The sequence below is a fragment of the Egretta garzetta genome, unplaced genomic scaffold, assembly GCF_000687185.1.
Source record: "Egretta garzetta isolate BGI_Z169 unplaced genomic scaffold, ASM68718v1 scaffold248, whole genome shotgun sequence".
Lineage (NCBI taxonomy): Eukaryota > Metazoa > Chordata > Aves > Pelecaniformes > Ardeidae > Egretta > Egretta garzetta.
Window position 1 is genome coordinate 35,985 of NW_009260596.1, and position 21,564 is coordinate 57,548.

Here is a 21,564-nt window from a genome sequence, read left to right on the forward strand (position 1 = left end):
GGTGGTGGAAAGAAATTGTTTAAGTCAACATCTGGAGGCCCACTATTTGACACAAACGAACCCAAAATAATAGCCTGCAAGTGTCTGATCACAACAGACAAGTGCACTGGGGTGACGCTTCTACTGGTAATGCTGAATTAGCCTTGCAGAACTGCCATGAAAATTTATCAGGCCAGCCAGAAAGTCAACTTTTACACTTCCTTGTTGTGACAAGGAAGGGGGATCGTGTAGGAGTACATTAATTTGACTTATTTCTTTGGAAGGGCAGAGATGAAATTATGTCCTTTTAAAGAGCAGATTATTTTAAGCTGCTGTGTAGGGCACTGCTTTCATAAAGAGGATCAGTGGCTCCTCCCACACCACCCACGCAGCAGGCTAGCGGTCGCCTGGCATGTGTGTTCGCAAGTGGCTGGGACAGCACTTGGCAGGAACGTCACCCAGGGCGGCAGGTCGTTGGTGCCTCTTTGCCCTAAGAGCAGTATCCTGTGGCCTGCTCTGCAAGGAGTCGTTTCAAACTGAGACACTTCATTTTGTCTGTTGGCTATTGAGAGTTTTTGAATGACTGCATCATGAGCTCTGTCTTCTCCAAGCCTAAAACCAGAAGGCTATTTTTGACAGGATTATGTGGAAATGTGAGTTTCAGTGACTACAATTACGTAAAAGGCTTGAGAAGGGAAGTCTTGCTATGATGTGGATTGCTTACTTTCCCTGTCAGCCTACATGGCTGTGTTTCAGGATTTACTTATAAATGTGTAAAGAACTAACCAACACAGCACAGGTTTCTCTATTCTGAACATCATCTTTTGCTTAAAAAGGGGGAGCAAGGGTTTTTGATTTTGCAATAAAATCAGCATGGTTAGTGTACTCTCCTGTCCTGACAAAAACCATAGACCTTACTTTTAAGAATGTCTCCTTTACATGATATGTAATTCAAACCTAGAATATTTCATCTGCCTTTGAATTTCATGAATCACATAATTAAGGTTTTTGTTTTGTTCTGCAAAGGACCTACAAAGCTATGCCTCCTAATCAGGATACAGTTTATTGTTAAAATACAAACATACAGAAATCTGCATAAAGCAATATTTACACCTTCTTTTCTACCATATTGTCAACTGCAGCTCAAAAATAGTTAATGCCAGCATCACCACATTTTATTTTTCCTATTTTCAGTCATAAAAACATCACACTGTAAGTAAGAATGTCATGTAAGAATAGGGTCTGTCTTGCTACAAATAAACTCTCATTCAATTAAAACAACTGTAAATGTATTTTTCTATCATACCTTTGATTTAGAAAGATTTAAAAGCCATATAAAACCTGATTGTATTAGACCCATCTCCCATTAATTAAACATCCAAGGAGAGGAACTTAGCTGTCACGCAAGGCTTGAAGTTTTCCATCCATCCCAGTCTTTAGGAGGCAGGAGGAATTTAAAAAGGCAGAATACATTATTTAAACTGGAAGTTTACGAGGGAACTGTGGTTAATACAGTTGACCGCAAGTCAAGTCTCTGCTTGACTTGAGCCACAGCAGGAACAAAATGTAGGCTTGCACCAGGCTGCACTCCAACCAGCTCCATGTTACATAAGAGCGCTACATAAAGGACCCTATTGAAACATTGAACATTTTCTTAATTCTGAGTTGGGTAATTAACAAAAGATGCTTTTGGAGCCTCTATGGAACTGAGCTTACCCAGCTCTGCTGGCCTTCACAAAATCCTTTGACCATAGCTTTTATAATTACTGTACAGGAACTGAAAATGGCATACAGGTATGCGGTGGCATTTTGACCAACAGTCAAAAAGGAAAGCAGCAATGACTGGTGGTTGGTTGAAACTCTGTTAAATATTTTAGCTCTTCTCTTTTTACCACTATAAATACAAAGTGATTCTGCTTCACAGAAAAGTTTTAAACTTTTTTGGATAAAGTTTAATATCCTGGCTGCAAAATAAGAAAAAATCAGCTCTAATTAAACTACCTATCTCTTCTCTGTTTAAAACAGCATTTGCTAATAAAATACTAAAAAAAAAAAAAATCTTCTTACATTATGCATATTTTTGCCACATACAATGTATACATATTTATAAACATATTAGACAAAACTATGAAAATAAGGTCCTGTACTTCAAGCTCTTAGAGAAAATAAATTAAACTTGAATACTGGAATAATTCATAGCGTACAGAAGTAAGTAAAAACCCCAAAACCAGAGGTACTGCAACCTGGGATCTGGGAAGAAAAGTTCATTGTATGAAGTCTGAACACAGAGAACTACTCAAGGAGGAGTTCTGTTTGTGTATGCTTCTTTGGGCTGTATTCCTTAGTTTGTTACTTGGCAAAGGCCTACGGTTTTATTTCTAGCAATACCAGATTTTTTTTTAAAGCAGGAATCCATAACTGTATGACAAGCTGACAAAAAGCAAGACTGCCCTGGGCTAAGCAATAAGCAGCAGACAAACCCCTCTGCTAATAAAATACATTAGATACACGAATAATTTGACTTTGAAAAGGAGTTAACTTAGCAGATTCAATACTCACACCACAGCATCAGACTCTAACCATTCTTCTGCTAATATGCTTGCTAAGCAAGTACTGGGGTTCCTTTACACAGCAATAAACAGCTCAGATGCCGCGTAAGCATTTCATATGGAAGCTTAACTCTTGCGAACTCAAAACTACTGGACCCAAGCCATACAAGATAACAGGGGACCTCAACAAGGCGTTATCTCGAGACCTAATACAGATAGGTGAAGACAATTTCTGGAATCAAATCAGCTGCTGGTCAGTACATCCTCAGGACTTTTAAAAAGTCTTGGAGTACAAACAGTGCCAACTAGAAGTTGCTACCATCTGCTGTGGTAGATAGCCTCACTATCTTCCTTTTCTGAAAGAGATTTCAAATGATAATTTTCAAATAAGGAAAAACATGAAGATTTTACTTGTTTCCCTAATTGTCACTCAGATAAAAGGCCTATATTATAAAATTTTTTTTCATATGGCAAAATGCAACTTACATTATTTAGGTTACCATTTGTTTGACTGCTGGTGTGTCATTTCATTCTCACAGAAATGATAGCAGAGATCTAAGAAGAGGTTACACACTTCTACTATCTGTTGCTGCCAGGTGCTGACTATACTTCAAAGCTTTTTGTTAGCTGTATGAATCTAGTTTCTATAAAATGACAGTGATTTTCCATCATTTGCACGTTGTTGTGCATGGTTTGTACTAGTGAAGAAACACCCAGTATAAGGGACTGTGAAGTACTATTTTAGGTTTGCAATTATTTAAAGCCAGAGTCAGAATTTTGTGGATTTTCAGTATGTGAATTAGTTATTGTAAATGGTAGACTAAAAGCAAGTGACATAATGGATCGAAATTAGAGAACTACATGAGATGATTCTTTGATCTCAATATGGGGTCACACAAAACTTCCTAACTGTAAACACACACACACAAGTACTTACCCTCCCCCATTTTCAATACATTAATATTACACCTCCATTGAATAATATTAATGAAATTTGGTCTTACCATATGATTTTTGTACCAAGGTTATTTCAGAATAATCTTTACTTCTGCCTTCCATTCTAACTTATTTGTGGCAATTTTGTAAATACTTACTCCATGACAAGTTTTATCACAAATTGATTTATGTTTTGGTGTTTTTTTTTTTTTACTGTCACACTGGTACATTTCATGTAATTAATTTCATTTGTGTGGCTACCAATGCATTTTCTAGGTATTTCTTTCATAACTACCATATGACAACATCATCATCTTATTAGATGGCCATGACCTGAACAATGCAGCTTCAAAGGCTTCAGAAGGACAAGAAAAGAGGAAATATTATGGCTGGGTGCAAAGATCAGCCTGCTTGTCAAAACATCAGTGGAATCTTATTTTATCACTAAAACAGAATCAGTGAAAGCAAGTCAACAGTGCTGCTTTCTCAGGGGTGCCAAACTCTCTCAATTCCTGGTGTCTTCCAGGGAAGCTGTAGGTGCTCACCACTTCTGAAAAGCAACCCCTAGGGTAATGATAGGTGGTAAGATTAACTGGAAAAACAAAATATAAGTGTATAATGAAACTATACAAGCTGCTGCGCTGTCCTTAACTCACCCTGCTGCAGCTAGAGATTTCAGGTATTGCAAAACAACCCCAGATGCTGCATATTACAAATTTTAATCGGTATTGAGATTAATCCTTCTTCTTTTTCCCCTGATTTAAACCCCCTGCCTCACACACAACTCAGGCTCCTAGCTAAGAATGATTAAAAAGAGACTCTCACCAGTGCCTTATCTGGCCAGAAAGAGTACTATGGAAAGACTTAAGGCACTTTTTCCTCTCCAGACACTCAACTGGCCATCGGAATACTGGCACTCCCAGCATCAGGATAGAAAACTACAAATGAAAATAGATTCCCTGTAAAGCACCATGATCAGTCACTGGGCCAATCAATACAAGCATAATTTTTCTAACAGTATCAATATACTGTTTCCTGACCTATTCTCTAAAATGCAAATGGCACAAACATAGCAATTTAATACTTGCTGTAGGATTAATTTAGGATTTTTCTACATGAAACACAACAATTATCTCCTGTAGCTTAAAATGCTGAACTTTCAGTGGGCTCAAAATAAATCTAATCCTGAGGGATGATATTTAAATAACTCTTCTGTTATACGTATATAGCTTAGCACAGATTGTCAACAAAATGCTCTTTTTCAAAACCATTGTCTAAGTGAACACAAGCCAATGGATTTAGTGCAAAAGTTTGATTACATATATGAACATCTGCATGAGTTTCCACATCTGCATGCTGTCAAGAGTTTCTGTACAGCTTTGTGCACATGTCCCTCAGTCCTGATAAATGGTATGCTTGCTGACATCCCACAGAAATACAAGGTGTTTTAGGGACAGGTCAGGATGAATGACCTTGGAAAGGAGGTAAGAAGCTATTTAGGTGGGGAGAACAAACAAAATGCTCTGTTTCCAGCTCTGGAGATTTTGCCAAACAAGTCATAACATCAGCATGGACCCCCAGTATTTAGTTCCTGCTGTGCCTGAGTGATCGTGGGTTCTTGGCCTTATGTGCATTAGCTTCTGATCTATAGAGAAGTACTTGCTACTTTATTGCCAAGGGATGCTGTATTGTTAAATGCATTAAAAATAGAGATGAACTAAGAAGATACCTTTTACAAGTCTTGCCCCTCCAGCATCTGGAATCACATAATTTCACAATAATCTAATTCTTTCATTTAAAGAAAAAGCTTTTAAGGCACCATGGTTGCAAATGCACCAAAACCAGAAGACAAATAAAGCAAAGATGTCATCATATACTTTCCAAAAAAGTCCCAAAGCAATAAATATTCTATATTTTCAGAAGAGCAATTCAGCTTACGAAGCACTCATCCTTGTTGTGGCCTATCAGCACTGCTTCAGAAAGGTGGGTTCAGGCTTATAAGTTCCTTCATAGTTTTGGTTGAACAACAAAACTGCCTAAACTTGGCAAAATTAGAAGCCCATACAGTCATATAAAGAGTTTATTACATATGTAGTTCTCACCTATATAGAATAGGCACAGAAAAGTAAATTTTATTCTATGACTAGAAATGAACCACATTATGTCATAGGCATTATGTAGACCTCTGACATGAAATCGTAATTTAACAGGAATTGTCAGGCCATCTCCTAACAGTCTGTCAGAATAAAAAAAAGTGTTCACATTCATATGTAAAAATTAATCAAATTTTTAGAGAGACAGAGCACTGCTGGTCAAGGAGGATGCAAACAGGCAAAAAACCCCTTTTTTCTGAATTAACTCAGAACTAAGTAAGTAGAGATTTCAGATTAAAAAGAGTGATATATGAAGGAATATTTATCATATTTTGAAGTTGGCAATATCTAAAATATTTTGAGACAAACATGGAAGATGTTATAGGATGCACAATATTTACCTCAGCAATCTCTATCCTTCTTGCAAGTTCATCGAGAGAAGAAAAGCTGTCGTCTAGTGATAAAGCTTCCAGTGAGTTGTAAGATGCTTGTTCAGGTGAAATATCTGGAACAGTGTCAAAATCCTCTTGGTTTGCTAAGTTTGCAAATGATTCTTCAGTGTCTATTATGTTATCAGTTAAAAATCTGAGAAGTAGATCTTCTTGTTCTTCATTATTTACCTTCTCCCCCTGTCCTGCTGTTCTCTGTACTTCCTTGCATACTTGTGAATGGGCAGTATGCTCATGCTCAGACACTTTATTACACCCAGAGCATACATTTGATGCAGTTCTGTCCCGTGAAGATTCTCCATCATCATCATCAGGCTGTTCCTGTTGCTGCTTTAGATCACTATTTCCAAGCTGGCCACTAGCAATTTCTGAAGAGCCAGCAGTGTGTTTTGATCTGAGCAGATTTCTTTCAGCTTGCTCATCTTTATCAGTAGGAACCAAATCAGTAGGCATATCATCAGCATCTGTTAAAACCAAAGCATCTACCATTGGCTCAAGAGGGAGTTTCACTCCAGGCTCCCCAGCTGTGCCTTCTATTTTTTCTGCATCCTTAGAGAGTTGTCTTTCTCTCAGCTGCAAACTGTTATCTTTACCGGCATTCCCAGATGATAAACAGCCTGAAGAAGGCCTGCCCACTGTCCCTGTGGACTGGGTGTGTGGCTCCAATGTTGATTCAGCACTGCAGTGCTGCTCCTCCATGTGGTCCTTTCCTGCAGCTACCCAAAGGCTTTCTGCCTCTGTCTGTCTCTCGGTTTTGTTTTCACCTGGAGAACTAGTGCTCAGCTGTTTATCTTCTTTCTTTGGTCTAACGCCGGGACAAGTTTCAGAACCTAAGTGCAACAGGAAAAACAGTTCCAGTGTTTTTAAATGATTCAAAGCATCAGCCCAGGGGGGAAAAAGTATACTGTGATTTGATAACGCTGTAATCTAATGCTTTAAAATGCACTCCCATAAAGGGCAGGTATTTTATGCTCCAGTCAGAATAGAAGTTTTGTTACTAGTCTGAAAAACTGACTCCTGACTCGAAGTATTTGCACACATTCTTGCAGGCAAAGAGCATGCTTTAGTGCCCTCCTGAAAAGAGTTACTCCCATATTTCAAGCACAATATGTGTGTAGTATCTTCCTGAACGTTCCTTCTAAAGTCTATTTTATGTGAGTGCATGGAGGCCTGGAGTTCAGACAAATGCACTTAATTACAGAAAATTGTATTTTGATGCTGGTGTGTCTATCACACAGGGAGATATCTGCGTCTCCTTTAAAGAAGCTGAAATCATACTAATTTAATAAATTTTAAATTCAATTCTTTTAAGTTGTTAACTAGCTCCTTTGGTTAATGCTGAATTAAATATCCAATTACAAAATTTTATGTAACAGACTGCACAAAAAGATGTTACTTTTTGGATATGTAAGTGTATTAAAAAACACAGTTGGATACAGCTTATTTCTGTATTTGCATTAACAATACAAATGACAACAGATTTTTCTTATCTGAAATTTCAGAGAAAGGGGAATTGTACATAGCTTGTGAATTCACCTACTATTGGCATGGTCTGCTGCTGAAGGAGTAGATGGTTAGCCCAAGTTGTCAATAAAATTATTAGACCCTAGCCTTTATGAAAAGGTCCAAGCCAAATCTCCCTTTTTAGGCTTATGAAAAGAGAAAGAATACCAAAGCAAGCTAGCTATGACAGAAACTGTCTTTTATTCCATACTTGAATAAAAACTAAGTTAAGGCTATGCTATAGTAGGACTACTGTTACAATAATAGTAATAACCTCAAGCAACAAATTAATACCTCCAGAAAACACTCATTTGAATTTTTTGGTCAGAGCAAAAAGCAGATTAACAAAGACATCAAACAATGCTCTTCTTAACTGTATACGTTCTCACAAGAGTGACTGAAGATATCTATGCCAATCTTATCCTTCCTCACCTGTTAAAACCTCACTTAAAATCTGAGCAATTTCCTGAACTTAATACATGAAACAGGGTCACATTTGTTAGTCTTTCAAGACATGTTTGTATTAATTCATTGTATGAAACAGTTTTATTAAATTCTAAACTATCCCCATTTTAAAGGATGATGAAATACAAGGTAGCATAGGAAAGACAGGCTTGGAAATTGAACAAGAGAATATCCAACCACCTCAAAAGGCAGAAAAAAATCAGAACAACATTGACAGATAGAAAGGGTATGGGGAACCTAACTACTGTAAAACACTGAAAGAAGAAATGGGTATGAGACAGGGTCTTACTGAAAATTAGACACAGATGAGTAGATAGCTCAAGGGATTTGTAACAGGATACTGAACCCTTCACATTGAGGTCATGAGTTCAAACACAGACTGGATTATTGGTACAAGATTTTGTTACCATCTGTCAATTTTTCCTAGTGGATGCATCCGCATTACAACAGGCATCTTTGCTGGCAGCCCCAGTTGCAACAAAGATTAAATGGAATCGGAAATTAAATCCAGTTCTTTACCGTGAAAGGTGGCCCTTGAGCTCAGGGCTCCGTTCCTAAGTAAGTAATAAGTGATCTAGGATTGTTATCTAACTACAGACATATGGGAACTGAGATATAATGATCACTGTTACATGCCACATCAACTTTTCAGCAGCTCTCAATATTTTCTTTACACCTACTTCAAAACACCTGCTTTAGACAACCCATGCCCACTATAGACTCAAGGCAAGTTAAGACAAATATTTGAACACCTAATTAGAAAATACGCTTTTTCCTACTAAGTTAAATAAAGACGTACCCACCGATGTGGCAGCAATTTTTATCTAACTGTCAGAGATATAACAAAGTGTCTACTGAAAATTTACTAGCAGCAAAAGCACTTGGTAATTTAAGAAACTATTTTTTCCCAGAGTTACTTTAAAATTGACACTTGCTTTCATAGAATTGTTTATGTTGGAAAAGAACTTTAAGATCAAGTCCAACCATTAACCTAACACTGCCATCCCACCACTAAACCATGTCCCTAAGCACCTCATCTACCCGTCTTTTAAATAACTCCAGGGATGGGGACTCGACCACTTCCCTGGGCAGCCCATTCCAGAGCCTGACAACCCTTTCTGTGAAGAAATTTTTCCTAATGTGTAACCTAAACCTGCCCTGGCACAACGTCAGACCATTTCCCCTTGTCCTATCGTTCGTTACCAGGGAGAAGAAGCCGACCCTCACCTCACTACAACCTCCTTTCAGGTAGTTGTAGAGGGCGATCAGGTCTCCCCTCAGTCTCTTCTTCTCCAGACTAAACAACCCCAGCTCCCTCAGCCGCTCCTCGTAAGACTTGTGCTCCAGACCCCTCACCAGCTTTGTGGCTCTCCTCTGGACATGTTCCAGCAAGGCAACGTCTTTCTTGTAGTGAGGGGCCCAAAACTGAACACAGTATTCAAGGTGCGGCCTCACCAGCACTGAGTACAGGGGCACGATCACTGCCCTACTCCTGCTGGTCACACTATAGATATCTATATAAATACAGATAAAGCTGCGGAGCCAGCTAGGTAAGGCAGATCCTATAAAGGAGGAGTGGCTCAGAGGGGAATGGTACCTGTATGCTGTATGTCTCACTACGGTGCAAAGCGAGTCCTTTCCTCTTAGATTTCCCCATAGCTAAACCTTCAAGAGCAAAAGTGGCCAGATCCTACAGCGACCATCGGCAGGACTAAGTCCAAAGATGGAATGTAGCTTCTCTTCACTGCCACCAGGAAGACCACAACTCTCTGGGCTTGGCCAACCAGCTAGTTTTTTACCTGGTGAGGAGTACACCCATCTAGGCCATGAAACGCCAGCTTCTCTAGGATAATGCAATGGGAGACAGTGTCAAAAGCTTTGCTGAAGTCCAGGTAGACAACATCCACAGCCTTTCCCTCATCCACCAGGTAGGTCACCTGGTCCTAGAAGGAAATCAGGTTGGTCAGGCAGGACCTGCCTTTCATGAAGACATCTGGCTGGGCCTGATCCCCTGATTGTCCTCCATATGCCTAGTGAGCACACTCAAGATGAACTGCTCCATAATTTTCCCCGGTACCAAGGTCAGGCTGACAGTTCTGTAGTTCCCCGGATCCTCCTTTTACCCTTCCTGAAGACAGGCATCACATTTGCCAACCTCCAGTCATCTGGGACCTCCCCTGTTATCCAGGACTGCTGATAGATGATGGAGAGTGGCTTGGCAAGCTCTTCTGCCAGCTCCTTCAGCACTCTTGGGTGGATCCCATCCGGGCCCATAGACTTGTGGATGTCCAGGTGGCATAGCAGGTCGAAAACTGCTTCCTCCTGGATTACGTAGGGTTTATTCCACTCACCATCCCCGCCTTCCAGCCTGGGGGGCTGAGTACCCCGGGGATATCTTGTCAGGCCATTATTTGTTCATCACAAACATGTAGCCAACACTTTTTTTATCCTGTTAATCCAAGACAGCCTAGCAGAGAGAATACTGACCTATACCATTCTACCAGTGGAAAATTCACACTTCTCCATCTTTGTCCCTCTCCCCATTTAAATACAAATCCCATATGACCTAAAAGAATACAGGGTATAAGCAGTTTCTCCATACCTTGGAAACAGGTCTATATGTACACAGTGCCAACTTACACTAAAGGTTTTATTAAATGCATCATTTCATTAGAAAAGGTTTCACGAAACACATGAATTTGATTATCTTTAGTTAACACTAAGGCTATTAAGGCTTTCAGTTAGAAACTGAAGAAATTAATGGATATAGGATGTATCAAATCTCATCTTTTAACATACACACATAGCTTTAAGGGCCCAGTTCTCTTTGTTGGTAGACTCGGAGAGAAAATCTGCCAGAAAGGAAAATGTAACAGACCATTCACAACCCTTGCTCAGAAAGGCAGAAAACTAATTCAGTGACTCTCCCTGGAATCGTGACTAGCCAACTTCTGATAAAGCTGTTCCTTGGTCACTGTATCCCCAGGAGAGAGGAATCGTGAATTCTTAGGATCAACTGCCTACAGAGGCTCAAACTATGTTCCCAAATGCCTCCGATATGCCAACTGGATTAATTTTTGCTTTAGATTAGTAAGGTAGTGTGATTTTACTTCAACAATGCTACCATAGTAAAGTGCAACAATCTCTACATTGTAATATATATCCCTATGTAAAAGCTAATACTTCTTATTGATCATTGCTAGATAAATTCTTATTTTGGGTGTATGAATTCACATGAAGGACAGTTTTCAAACCACTTGAGAATTTCCTTTTCTTGTCTTACCGTAAGTCAGACTTGTACTACTGGCAGCTAAGTGAGTTAGGTAAGTGGTTCTCCCTGCATATTGGCAAATAAATTTCTAAAAGAAGAAGAAAAAATTTGCACACTTATGTCTCATTTTTCTTGATGTAGAGAAAAAAAAAAAACCCACCCAAAAAGCAGAAGACAGGCATTCTAAGTTTTCAGTGAGAAAGCACATGTATTTAGGCTAATGCCAAACAGGTTATTTTAAATATTAGGAACTGTATGGTTATTACAGTATAGGATTCTGCTGGGGTTCAGGCAAAATTAAGAACCAGTCCCAAATGGCCCTATTTCTTCTAGTCCTGAGCTGGATCACTCAAACAGCTTGAATAAATTTTGTGCAGCACCGAGTGGTGTATACAAATTCAGAGTTACGGATCATCTTTGTCCCATTTCTATATTAGTTCATATTGATGCCTTCCCTACCCAAAACCTTCTAACTGCAACAGACATTCAGCCCCATGCTGCTGACTCAGTGAGGGGCAGCAGTAGCTAACCAATCACACGCTGCCGTAACAGATCAAGAGACCCGTCAGGGTGCTTCCTCAAGAATGTGCTAATTTGTGAAAAACATCCTTTGCAAATTTTAGGCATTTAAGCTTGAGTTAGGCTTGGAATATTCATATCTTTGTATTGAAAAGGTATTTAGCACTGCTGGAAAATTCTCAGCAGAACCGCTTTCTATTGGATGACACAGCTTTATTAATTTACAAACATTTCATAGGAACCTAAAAATTTTGATGACATTTTGACAAGAGATACATTAAGAGAAAGGCACCAAAAAAAAAAAAATCCATTTACGCCATTAATTACTTCCACATTAAGTTTAATATGTCTAGGTGTTGTATTACAGTATTTTAACATTGACACAAAATGCTCCGTAATTCAGAAGTTTCAAATGTTCAGAAATTCTGCTCTCCAAAAAGCTGTTGTTCCCACTTGGAATAAAAACAATGCAAAAATTATAAGTGCCTAATTTTTTTCCATGGGAATGTCCAACCATCCAAAAATAAAAAGCATTGGGTTCTTTTGATCTGCTTTCTGAGCTGTAAAACATGTTTGTTCTGTGTTTTCAATGTTTTGTGTTTAGTTAGGTTACAAGAACAAAGAGAGAAAAAGGAGTATGGGGTTGTGGTAAAAGAGGATGAAGACAAGGAAGATCCACATATGTAGAGAACTGTGACTGTATCTTCATTAATTCCTGATTCTTCTGAACATCATGGCTGATACACACTTGTAGGATAGTTCAGGTTGAAAGGGACCTCCTGAGATCACTTAGGTCAACCCTCATCTTGTGAGAAATTCTAGCTGTTTTTGAGGAGATGTACTCAGGTTAGGCCAATTTTGGCAACTGGAACATGGCAAAAAAACCCAACCAAACAAAAAAAAAAAAAAACCCAAACCAACTTTCTGCTCAGGAAGAAGAGAAAGAAAGCACAGCCTGGTAGTCTATCAATGCTCTTTCCCCCCTTTGTCTCCATTTTAACAATTCATTGATTTTCAAATGTTTCATAAGAACCCAATGATTCTAAAGAATTACTCAAACAAAACAGCCACTGCCCCAAGGCAGGAGGAAGAAAATGAAGCTGACATAAAAGTGTGTACTGAAAAGAATTAACTGAAGTATGTTTTTCTCTTCAATCCCCCCCAAAAGCTTCCTGATTTTCTGTGCTGCTACAGAAAAATGCGTCTCAAAATCAGTACATTGCATGTAATTTAAAATTGTTACTAATATTGTTAACTACACTGAATTGCCACAACTCAGAATATTTGTCATCAGATTGTTTACCTTATGTTTTACACATACAAATTATGTATCTTATTCTAGTTTTACATAATCTTGTAGCTTATATAGGCTGCTATAAATGTGTACACATTTAAAAGACATTTTTTTGATGGAGGCTAGAATTACTTTAATTACAATTCTGAATATCAATGACTAATTAAAATCACATAGTACATACATTGTGCAGTTGAGAAAAAAAATTAAAATTTACACAAATGGATGAATCTGTGGGAATCCAACAAATGCTGTAGCTTCAAATGAAATAGCTTCATAGTATTTATAGGAATATGTCATTACAGTATAATATTTAAAACAAACGTATGCACATGTACATATATACACACACATACCTGATTTAAAAGCAGCAGCTTCTCTTTCCTTTACATTTTTTGATTCCATTAACTGAAGCAAACAACTGCTTTCCCATGTATTTTCTGCAGCTACTACCTGTAAAATATGATAGTATTTCCTGTAATTTTTGGAATTAAACGGGAACACTGTGATTTTTTGAGACATCGAAACTTCAAACAGTTTATATGCTAAACTGGAAAGATTATATCTAATAATATTAAAAATACATTTATTAGCAGTATTTGACAAAGCAGAATTCAATTAAACAGCTGCTTACCTTATTTTTGGATGTCTGTGGCCTGCAGCAATAAAGAAAAAAAGAATAAATTAAACAACTTAGTAGCAGCATTATTCATAACAAATGTCATTGAAATCTTACAAGCCTTTGCTCTGCTCTAAACATTAGCACAGAACTTTTGACATTGAAACAGCATCAGCATGCTAGTGTACTTTCAAGCACAGATCTGTACCATGTGAATATAATCAGAAGACCAATTAACCCAAACATTGCTCTACCTAATTAAGAAAGCAGTCAAAAGAAAATTTACTGCAACATATCAAACAATCTAATTTCCTGTAAAACTTTATGCTCAGATGGAACTCCACCAACTTTAAAAAAATCATGTAAGGACTCTAGCTACTAGCATTAAAAATACTGATCACTAGAACAGAGACTGAGGAATGGAAAAAACCCCACAATACATATTTCCCTCTCCACAGACTGTTTACTCTGGGACATGTTTTCTGGATACTGTAAGATACAGCAGCTTCCACTGATTCCACTAGCATTCACAGGTGCGTCGGCACTGCTAACGGTCAGCGTGGACTTTGCAAACTGTGTAGCCTTTCATACAGCAATGAAAATAAAATGTTGAGCATTTCGTTTAAAGCTACTGGAAAAAAAAAGTAGGAGATGAGGGAAAACTACTGAAGTTCACACTCTCTAACAAGATTTTTTAAAAGTTGCATTGACTTTTAAATTTTACTATTTAAAATTCAAATAAAGGACACTCAAAACTATCTTTAAAGAACAAACATGTCCAGCATATAGCTGTAGACCTTGAGTACCAGAAAAAGTTATATTACTTTCAATTACAAGAACAAAATGCTCACATTTTCCGAGACCTGCATGTTATTCATTAAAAATTAAAGTATAATTTTAATTATAAAGTAAATTTAGATTAAATCTTAGGGAAAAAATATGAAACAACAAAGGAAGTAGGCTTTTGCCTAAAGAGTGTGGAAGAGGAATAACATTAAATACAGAGAACTAATCATGGCAAACACAAGCCATAATTCCTATCACATTGCAGAGTTTCTCAGAACCAAGAATGAGGTTACATAACTGAAATTTTGTATTTTGAAGTAAGGCTGCATGGAAGAATTAGAAGGAGAAAGCAGAGTTATTCTTAACAAGATGACAATCAAGGTGACAATAGGGAGGTGCTGCTAGTTGCAGCATATAAATTGCAATGGACCTGAATCTTAATCTTTCCGTGGGCTTGCGAGGTCATGTGCAAGGAAATGGACGCTGAGGAACCTTGCAGGCAGTCAAGAGTGCAATCTCTAAGCAACAGCAGGCTGTGGGTGTAAACATGCAGCTATGGTCCTAGAGCTGCCTCCTCCTGCTGTGGAAATTTAGGAGTATGCTTTCCAGGGGCTCCCTCCCAAACGTGTTCCGACTACAAATAAACAATCCCTGCCTGGGTTCTAGGAGTCAGCTTGGGTGTTTTCAAACTTCTGTACGGTCATCCAGAAGAAAAAAACTGTGGAAGCCAAATCATACTCTTTATGAACAAGAGAAGCATTTTGGCTTTTGTTGCATCCAGAATGACTAAGCCAATGCAAATGTATTTGAAAAAGTTCTCTCTGACCTGACTGAGAGCATCTCCCCTGTCACAGGCTGGTCTTTTCACAGCCTTTGAATGTGGTTAGTTTTCTCATTATCATTGGCTGATAATTTTTCAGTGGCAGCTGGTATAATTTTTTCCATCTGTCCCTTAAACTCAGTGTCTAGTAGGTAGGACATTCACCCATGAAATAACAGATCTCCTTCCTGATGGGTACAATCCCATGCATGCTACTACCCAGAAGAGCACCCTAGGCATTGTCCAAAAGTTTGTGATACTATGATCAACTGATTCAGGAGGCTGATGAATCAGGCAAAGCAGGTATGAACTAAGATTTCACAACTTTTCAGAATACTGCCACAGTAGGGAACCACAGAGTCACTGCTTCATAACGTTTACACGACCTACATGAAGTCAATGGAAGATAACAAGAATGACTTGAAGCATTAGGGAATTGTCCTAATATGCGGAAAATTTGGGAATAAAATCCTGTTGGCAAGATGTGAGTGCTAGAGTCTGAGATGCTGGGCGATTGCATTTAGAAACAATGATTATAATAATAGGTACTAGACACAAGAACTATCATCAGTTCTACAGTCTCTCTCTCCCTAAATTTACACCACTCAGTTTTTACTTTGGCTGAAAATACTAAAATTCAAAACTCCATTTGTGGCAAACTAATGATTTGCTGAAAACAGTTCAGATCTAGTCTCTATACATTCCTCAAACCTTATTAAAACATTGTGAAATTTGATGGTAATGGAAACATTTTAGTTACGTATCAAAAAGAACCACCACTTTGCAACCAAATTCACTGAAGTCAATGGGATGCAACTTTTATTTTGACATTGACTGTTTTAAACCACCTATACTGGCAAGAAGACAACAGCTGCACTAACATATTAGTAATGCAAAAGTAATAATATTTTCTTATACTTACTGTTGATGTGAAGAGCAAACTCTAGTAAGCTTTTCCAGCTCTTCATCACTCAGTTCTGTAGCTGAATTCCTCAGTGTTGTAACTGGACTAGGAACTGCTGTTTTCCATTTTTTTTCTAAAGTAAATCAAAATAATTTTTACTTAAAACTATTATAAAAGCACTATTTGCTTAACATAAAACATATACCTGCAACTAATTAATGGAGAAATATTGACAACTTTTCTGTGTATGCTCTACAATCTTGTTTCAGACTATGCAAAAAAGTGTCATATTTTTTCACAACACACTTTATTTTCACCACATTAAATTCACCAACCCTAAACCAAAATAAGCTAAAAACAACTGTGGATCAATCAAAGTCTCAATTAATAGAATAGAGAATGACAAACTATTTGCACTTTTTTCATGAAACATGTGAGAAGAAATCTAAAACAGGAATACTTTTCTCATAACAGGTTCAGAGAAATTATGATATAAATGCTGCTTTTGCTATGCATTTTAAGATGGCAAAATGTATATGCTATTATTTATGAATACAAAACAAATTAACTCTCTTTCTTCTACCATATTAATTTAGGCTGTACTCACCCCACTGCTCCTGTATGGAAGAAAGATTTGCAAGAAGTTGCTCATGATACAGTCGTTCAAGCTGAATGAACTTCATTGCCTTCTCATCTGAATGGAAGGTTAAAGAAAAATGCACGTGTATATGGACATGTTATGAATTATTTATATTTGGCACCATATTTGAAAGGGCAATCACTATGTACCTGAAATTTTACATAATTGAATCAAAATGAATAATGGCTAGCACCCAGATTTCTGTGCAAGGAAGAAAATAATAGCAGACATGAAAACAGCAAGTAAGAAGTGAAGTTGAGAAAAGTTCCAAAAATGAAAATCCTGTTCTCTTCAGCAGTTACCTCTTCCCACATGCCTTAAGTCCAATAAAAGTTTTTCTAGAAAAGAAATGAGCAAAATGTTACTATGCTGACAACTCTTATTAGAAAATGGAATCTCTGGGAAATGACAAACAATTATACAAATACCAGCACGCATCTCTCAAGAAGTACAATTATATCCCAATATCTATAAGTAACTGAAAATATGGCTCCTTTCTACTGACCAGCTGGAGACAGTATTTAAAAAATTTCCCCAACTCAAACTTTAAAAAAATACCCTTCCCTTTTCAACCATTGTATACAACACTGTTGGACAGCTGAGTTTGCTTTTGTCTTCCTTCTGAAGATTCTGCTTGCTTTTCTTCTATATGAAGAACTCTTTCCTCTCCCTTAGGGTTATCAATATATTCACAAAGACACTCTCGTAGTTATATATCTTGTAATGGTCAGGATAATTCTAGTTCCATCAAGCCCAAGTTGTTAGTTGTTCTGTTCAAACCCATGTCTTGCCAGCTATTTGTAATTTAATACTACATACATTGAGGATAAAAATACAGTGAATGAGATTCTTAGTAATATAAAAAAAATATTTTCCATTATTCATGCTAATTAAAATACTGGAATAATTATTACAAAAACACCCAGTACTTGTTATTCTTGTCAGCCTCATGCAACATATATATATATATAGCATGACTTATGAACAACCATATTAATGGAAAGAATATTCCCTGCCTTCAAGAAATCTGTTACTAGAAACAGAATTACAGATCAGAGAGATAGCCTTAGAGGATAACAGCAACAAACCTTGAATTATTGTTAATATGAAGTTCTGCATTGGATGAATTAAAATGCCTGTCATGGATAATTAATACAGTGCAACACGATCAAGTAAGTTCTTTATTAACTTCAGGAAACTGATGGTTGCAAGTACAGAGAAGATATCCTTCATAAATATGTATTATATAGTGGTGTTGAATTCCACACATCAGGTGTATATTGCATTAAAAATATTTCCTTTGATCAGCTTTAAATACAGTGCCCTTCGATTAAAGCAACTTCTATGAAAGAGAAACTGTCGTTCTATCATACTGTAGAATACATTTTAAAATTACTGTATTTCTCCGTGCAGAGCCATAATTTACCACAGAATTTTCCATACCTTTAATTTGTGCTGTGTATTTTGGATTTTCTGATGAATGCTTTTTAATTAAGTTGACCATGACAGGAGTACAGTGTTCTAAGACAGTGATGGATATTTTATTTTATATATTGCTTTTATAATACTGCAACAGTTATTTCTCTGGTTTTGTACTACAGGCTAATATAATTTGGCTAGGTTTCAAGGATACCGTTCCAGGTTTCTTATGCTTTGCTATTTAACCATTACGACTGCTTATTTGCTGTATATTGTTTGTAACAAATTATATAATAAAGAAATAATCTGTATGCACAGATTCTGTAATTTATGATGCATCTTAGTGAATCATATATACCTTAAGGGCTTACCACTGTTGCCTCTTCTTTTTATAGTCTAATCATTTTCCCTTAAAAGCAAACAGAGGAAAACCCAGTCCACTTTTTCTAAAAGTATAATTTCACTTTAAGGTTTAATATGATTATTCTCTCCCACAATTACTGAAATATATCAGAGTAATTAGCAACAGTTCAAGTACAATACATTTTTGGCCAAACTCATTTGTATTATTTAGGAACAAATAAAAATAAACCAGACCATTGAACTAGCTGTTCCCAGAAGCAATTACCCACATCTTCCTATGACAGTTTCTCAAACTACCTTGATATGATTTTGACTAATTAGCATTTGCCAAACACCATGTTGATATTGTTTGCAGGTTGCTGATTTCCCTTAGCTCAGTGTGTTTGGTACTTTTATTCTAATCTAGACACTTGTAGTACATATTCTAATCAACTGTTGTGTTAACTTTGTTCTTACTGTAACAGCGCCCTATTTGATATAATAGAATGCATACCCTATCTAGATTGGACATATTCCCAGTTACTAATACTTACAACAGAACCTAGCCCATAAAAACAGAAGTTCTTTGAAAATAGTTTCTTACTTCCTTGTTTGTGCACAACTCCTAATGATTATACCAATACAGCTTTTGGAAGTGGATTACTTAACTCGTATTCCAGCTGTCTGATTAAGAAGGACTTGCTAACATATTGTGTATCCACTCATGGGTAAATTACAGCTGTTCACTTCTTTCTAACCCTGACCCACAGCTTGTGAGTCAACAGCAAAGCATTTGTCTTTTATGTTTTATGATGCCTGCTTATTTTAATATTGCGTAACAATTTTTACAAGTAAAAGGATACATTCCTCCTCTTGAAAATAGGTCTCAGCTATCTGCAAAAGTAAAAAAAAGAAAAATTAGGATTCTACAATTTTCATGAGAGTGGTAAGGACATAATATGAATTTTTTATCATAGTTTTAAACATCTGTTTTGCAGGTTCATATTTAGTGTGGATAAAATATGAATGTTCAGACTAAATACATGTATTTTGTTATGTTAGGACAGATGTTTAAAAAGAATATCAATCAAAAAAGACATATTAAGTCCTCTCACAGAAATGCATTTGCCCAAATGTTAGTTGGGTTTTATCTTGTTACGACAACAAAAAATTATTTCAGAAACTTTTTTAATGATCATATTAGAAAGTTTAAAATGACCTAGAACAGAAGCACTGTGTTTAGTGATATGAGTTGAAGAGCTTTAATTCTGTTACTGACCATTGTTTCCTTATGTTTGACCAAATTAAGATCATTGCTGAGATCTCCCAAGCATTACAGTGCAATGTGATAAAATGGAGGAATGGAGGTCTCCTGACTGATGAGAAGAGAACAATCTTTGGATAAAAGACACTAAAAATACCACCTATCACAGCATCAGAGACATACCAATAACCTTCCTGTTTTATCCTCTCTACAATACGTAATTACAACAAATATTTCAAATAGATAATTTTTTTCTTAATTTCTTAAGAATTCTTAATTTTTTTTCTATATTACTCCTAGTTCACCTGCAGAAGCCAGACAATACCATTGCAGCAGCCTTCTGGCACCTCCTTTCCTGAAGCTGCTCGGCTGTGTTAAAAAGATTTAAAGACCCTCTACCTCATGTGTCAGTTCACTAAGCCTAACATCTTGACATCTGAAGCTCTTCAACAATAGAGCTAGTCATGGAGTTAAGCCAGATGGCAGTTCTTTGATTTGCTCTGTAGCGGTTATGACATGGAACAAATCTGTGGCTCTTCCTCCTTAGGCTGACGTTTCTATAACAGAACAATTAAAACTGGATTTGTAACAAGTCAGCCCTGCCAAAGACAACCATTGGAAAAAACCCTAAAAATCACAAAAATTCTTCAAGACTTGTTCTGTTAGAGGGATGTTAATACAGCTATGTCTAAACAAATAAATACCAGGGAGTTGATACAAGAAACAAGTGAACTTTCCCTGTTGCATTTAGAGCTCAAAGTGCTATGGAGGTTTAATATAGAGAACAAAAAAATAATTCCAAAGCAGTTTCTGAGGACCGGGAAAATCAAACATAAGACAGACTACATATAAAATACTTGAGCACTTCTAGCTTAACAATATGTGTTAATTTACATGAAATGCTGCTGTAACAGCTGCTATCTTAGCCAATGGCTAAGAAGTGAACAAGGGATCTCTATGCCTAAGCATTCAAGATGTCTAGCTGCAACATCTTGTAAAACAACTTCACCCTGACTGGGTAATTTTATAATGCCTATTTTTAACAAATCACTGCAAAAAGGAACAGTAAATATGTGCTCACCAAGCATTTATAAACTGAGAAGCTGTCCATAAACCATGAACATGGTCATACAAACATAAGAGAAAATTATGTTCTGGTATACTAAGTTATTGCTACAGCAAAGCTATATATTTCAAGTGCAGACTACTGAAATAGATTTACTACCCTCTTCCTAGCGATGCTTTTGCTTTCAACCAGCTATTTCAAAGTCAAAATTACAAGCATGGAAGTGGCAGAACTTCCAGAAGAAAACTCGAGATGCCAGTTAGAAAAAACACTTTTTCTGTTAATCAAGTAAAGGTATCGGGTTTTTTGTTTGTTTATTTGTTTAGTTGTTTTTTTTTCCCCCAGAACTGGCATAAAGAATTACTTCTTGGACTAAAAGGGCAAAGACACCATTGTACTAGAGTACATGCAACCAGCTCAGAGAAAGGAACTATCTGAAGAGACAGAAAACGAGCATGTTTCTAATCAGAATCAGAATTTCACTTTGCTCTGAGTTGGTGGTGGGGAATATTATAGAAAAGATAGAGATGATACCTGGAAAGAAAAAGGTGTGACACTGTATAAAAAAAGCTCATATAGTAACTGAAGCATTTTTCTTCCAATTCCTCCCTATAGACAAATAATCTTTAAGATCTGCAACAACAAC

General features: G+C 37.0%; 1 protein-coding gene across 4 annotated transcripts in view; it reads right to left on the reverse strand.

The window, feature by feature from the left end:
• CNST (consortin, connexin sorting protein) overlaps positions 1-21,564 on the reverse strand; it is a 53,790-nt gene that overhangs the window by 7,407 nt on the left and 24,819 nt on the right. For all 4 annotated transcript variants that reach the window (XM_035900254.1, XM_035900252.1, XM_035900253.1 and 1 more), the window contains 6 exons: positions 19,452-19,482; positions 16,795-16,881; positions 16,206-16,320; positions 13,693-13,714; positions 13,415-13,511; positions 5,959-6,836 (listed from right to left, as the gene is read on the reverse strand). In XM_035900254.1, coding sequence (XP_035756147.1) covers positions 5,959-6,836; positions 13,415-13,511; positions 13,693-13,714; positions 16,206-16,320; positions 16,795-16,881; positions 19,452-19,482 — 1,230 coding nt within the window. The remainder of the gene's footprint in view (positions 1-5,958; positions 6,837-13,414; positions 13,512-13,692; positions 13,715-16,205; positions 16,321-16,794; positions 16,882-19,451; positions 19,483-21,564) is intronic.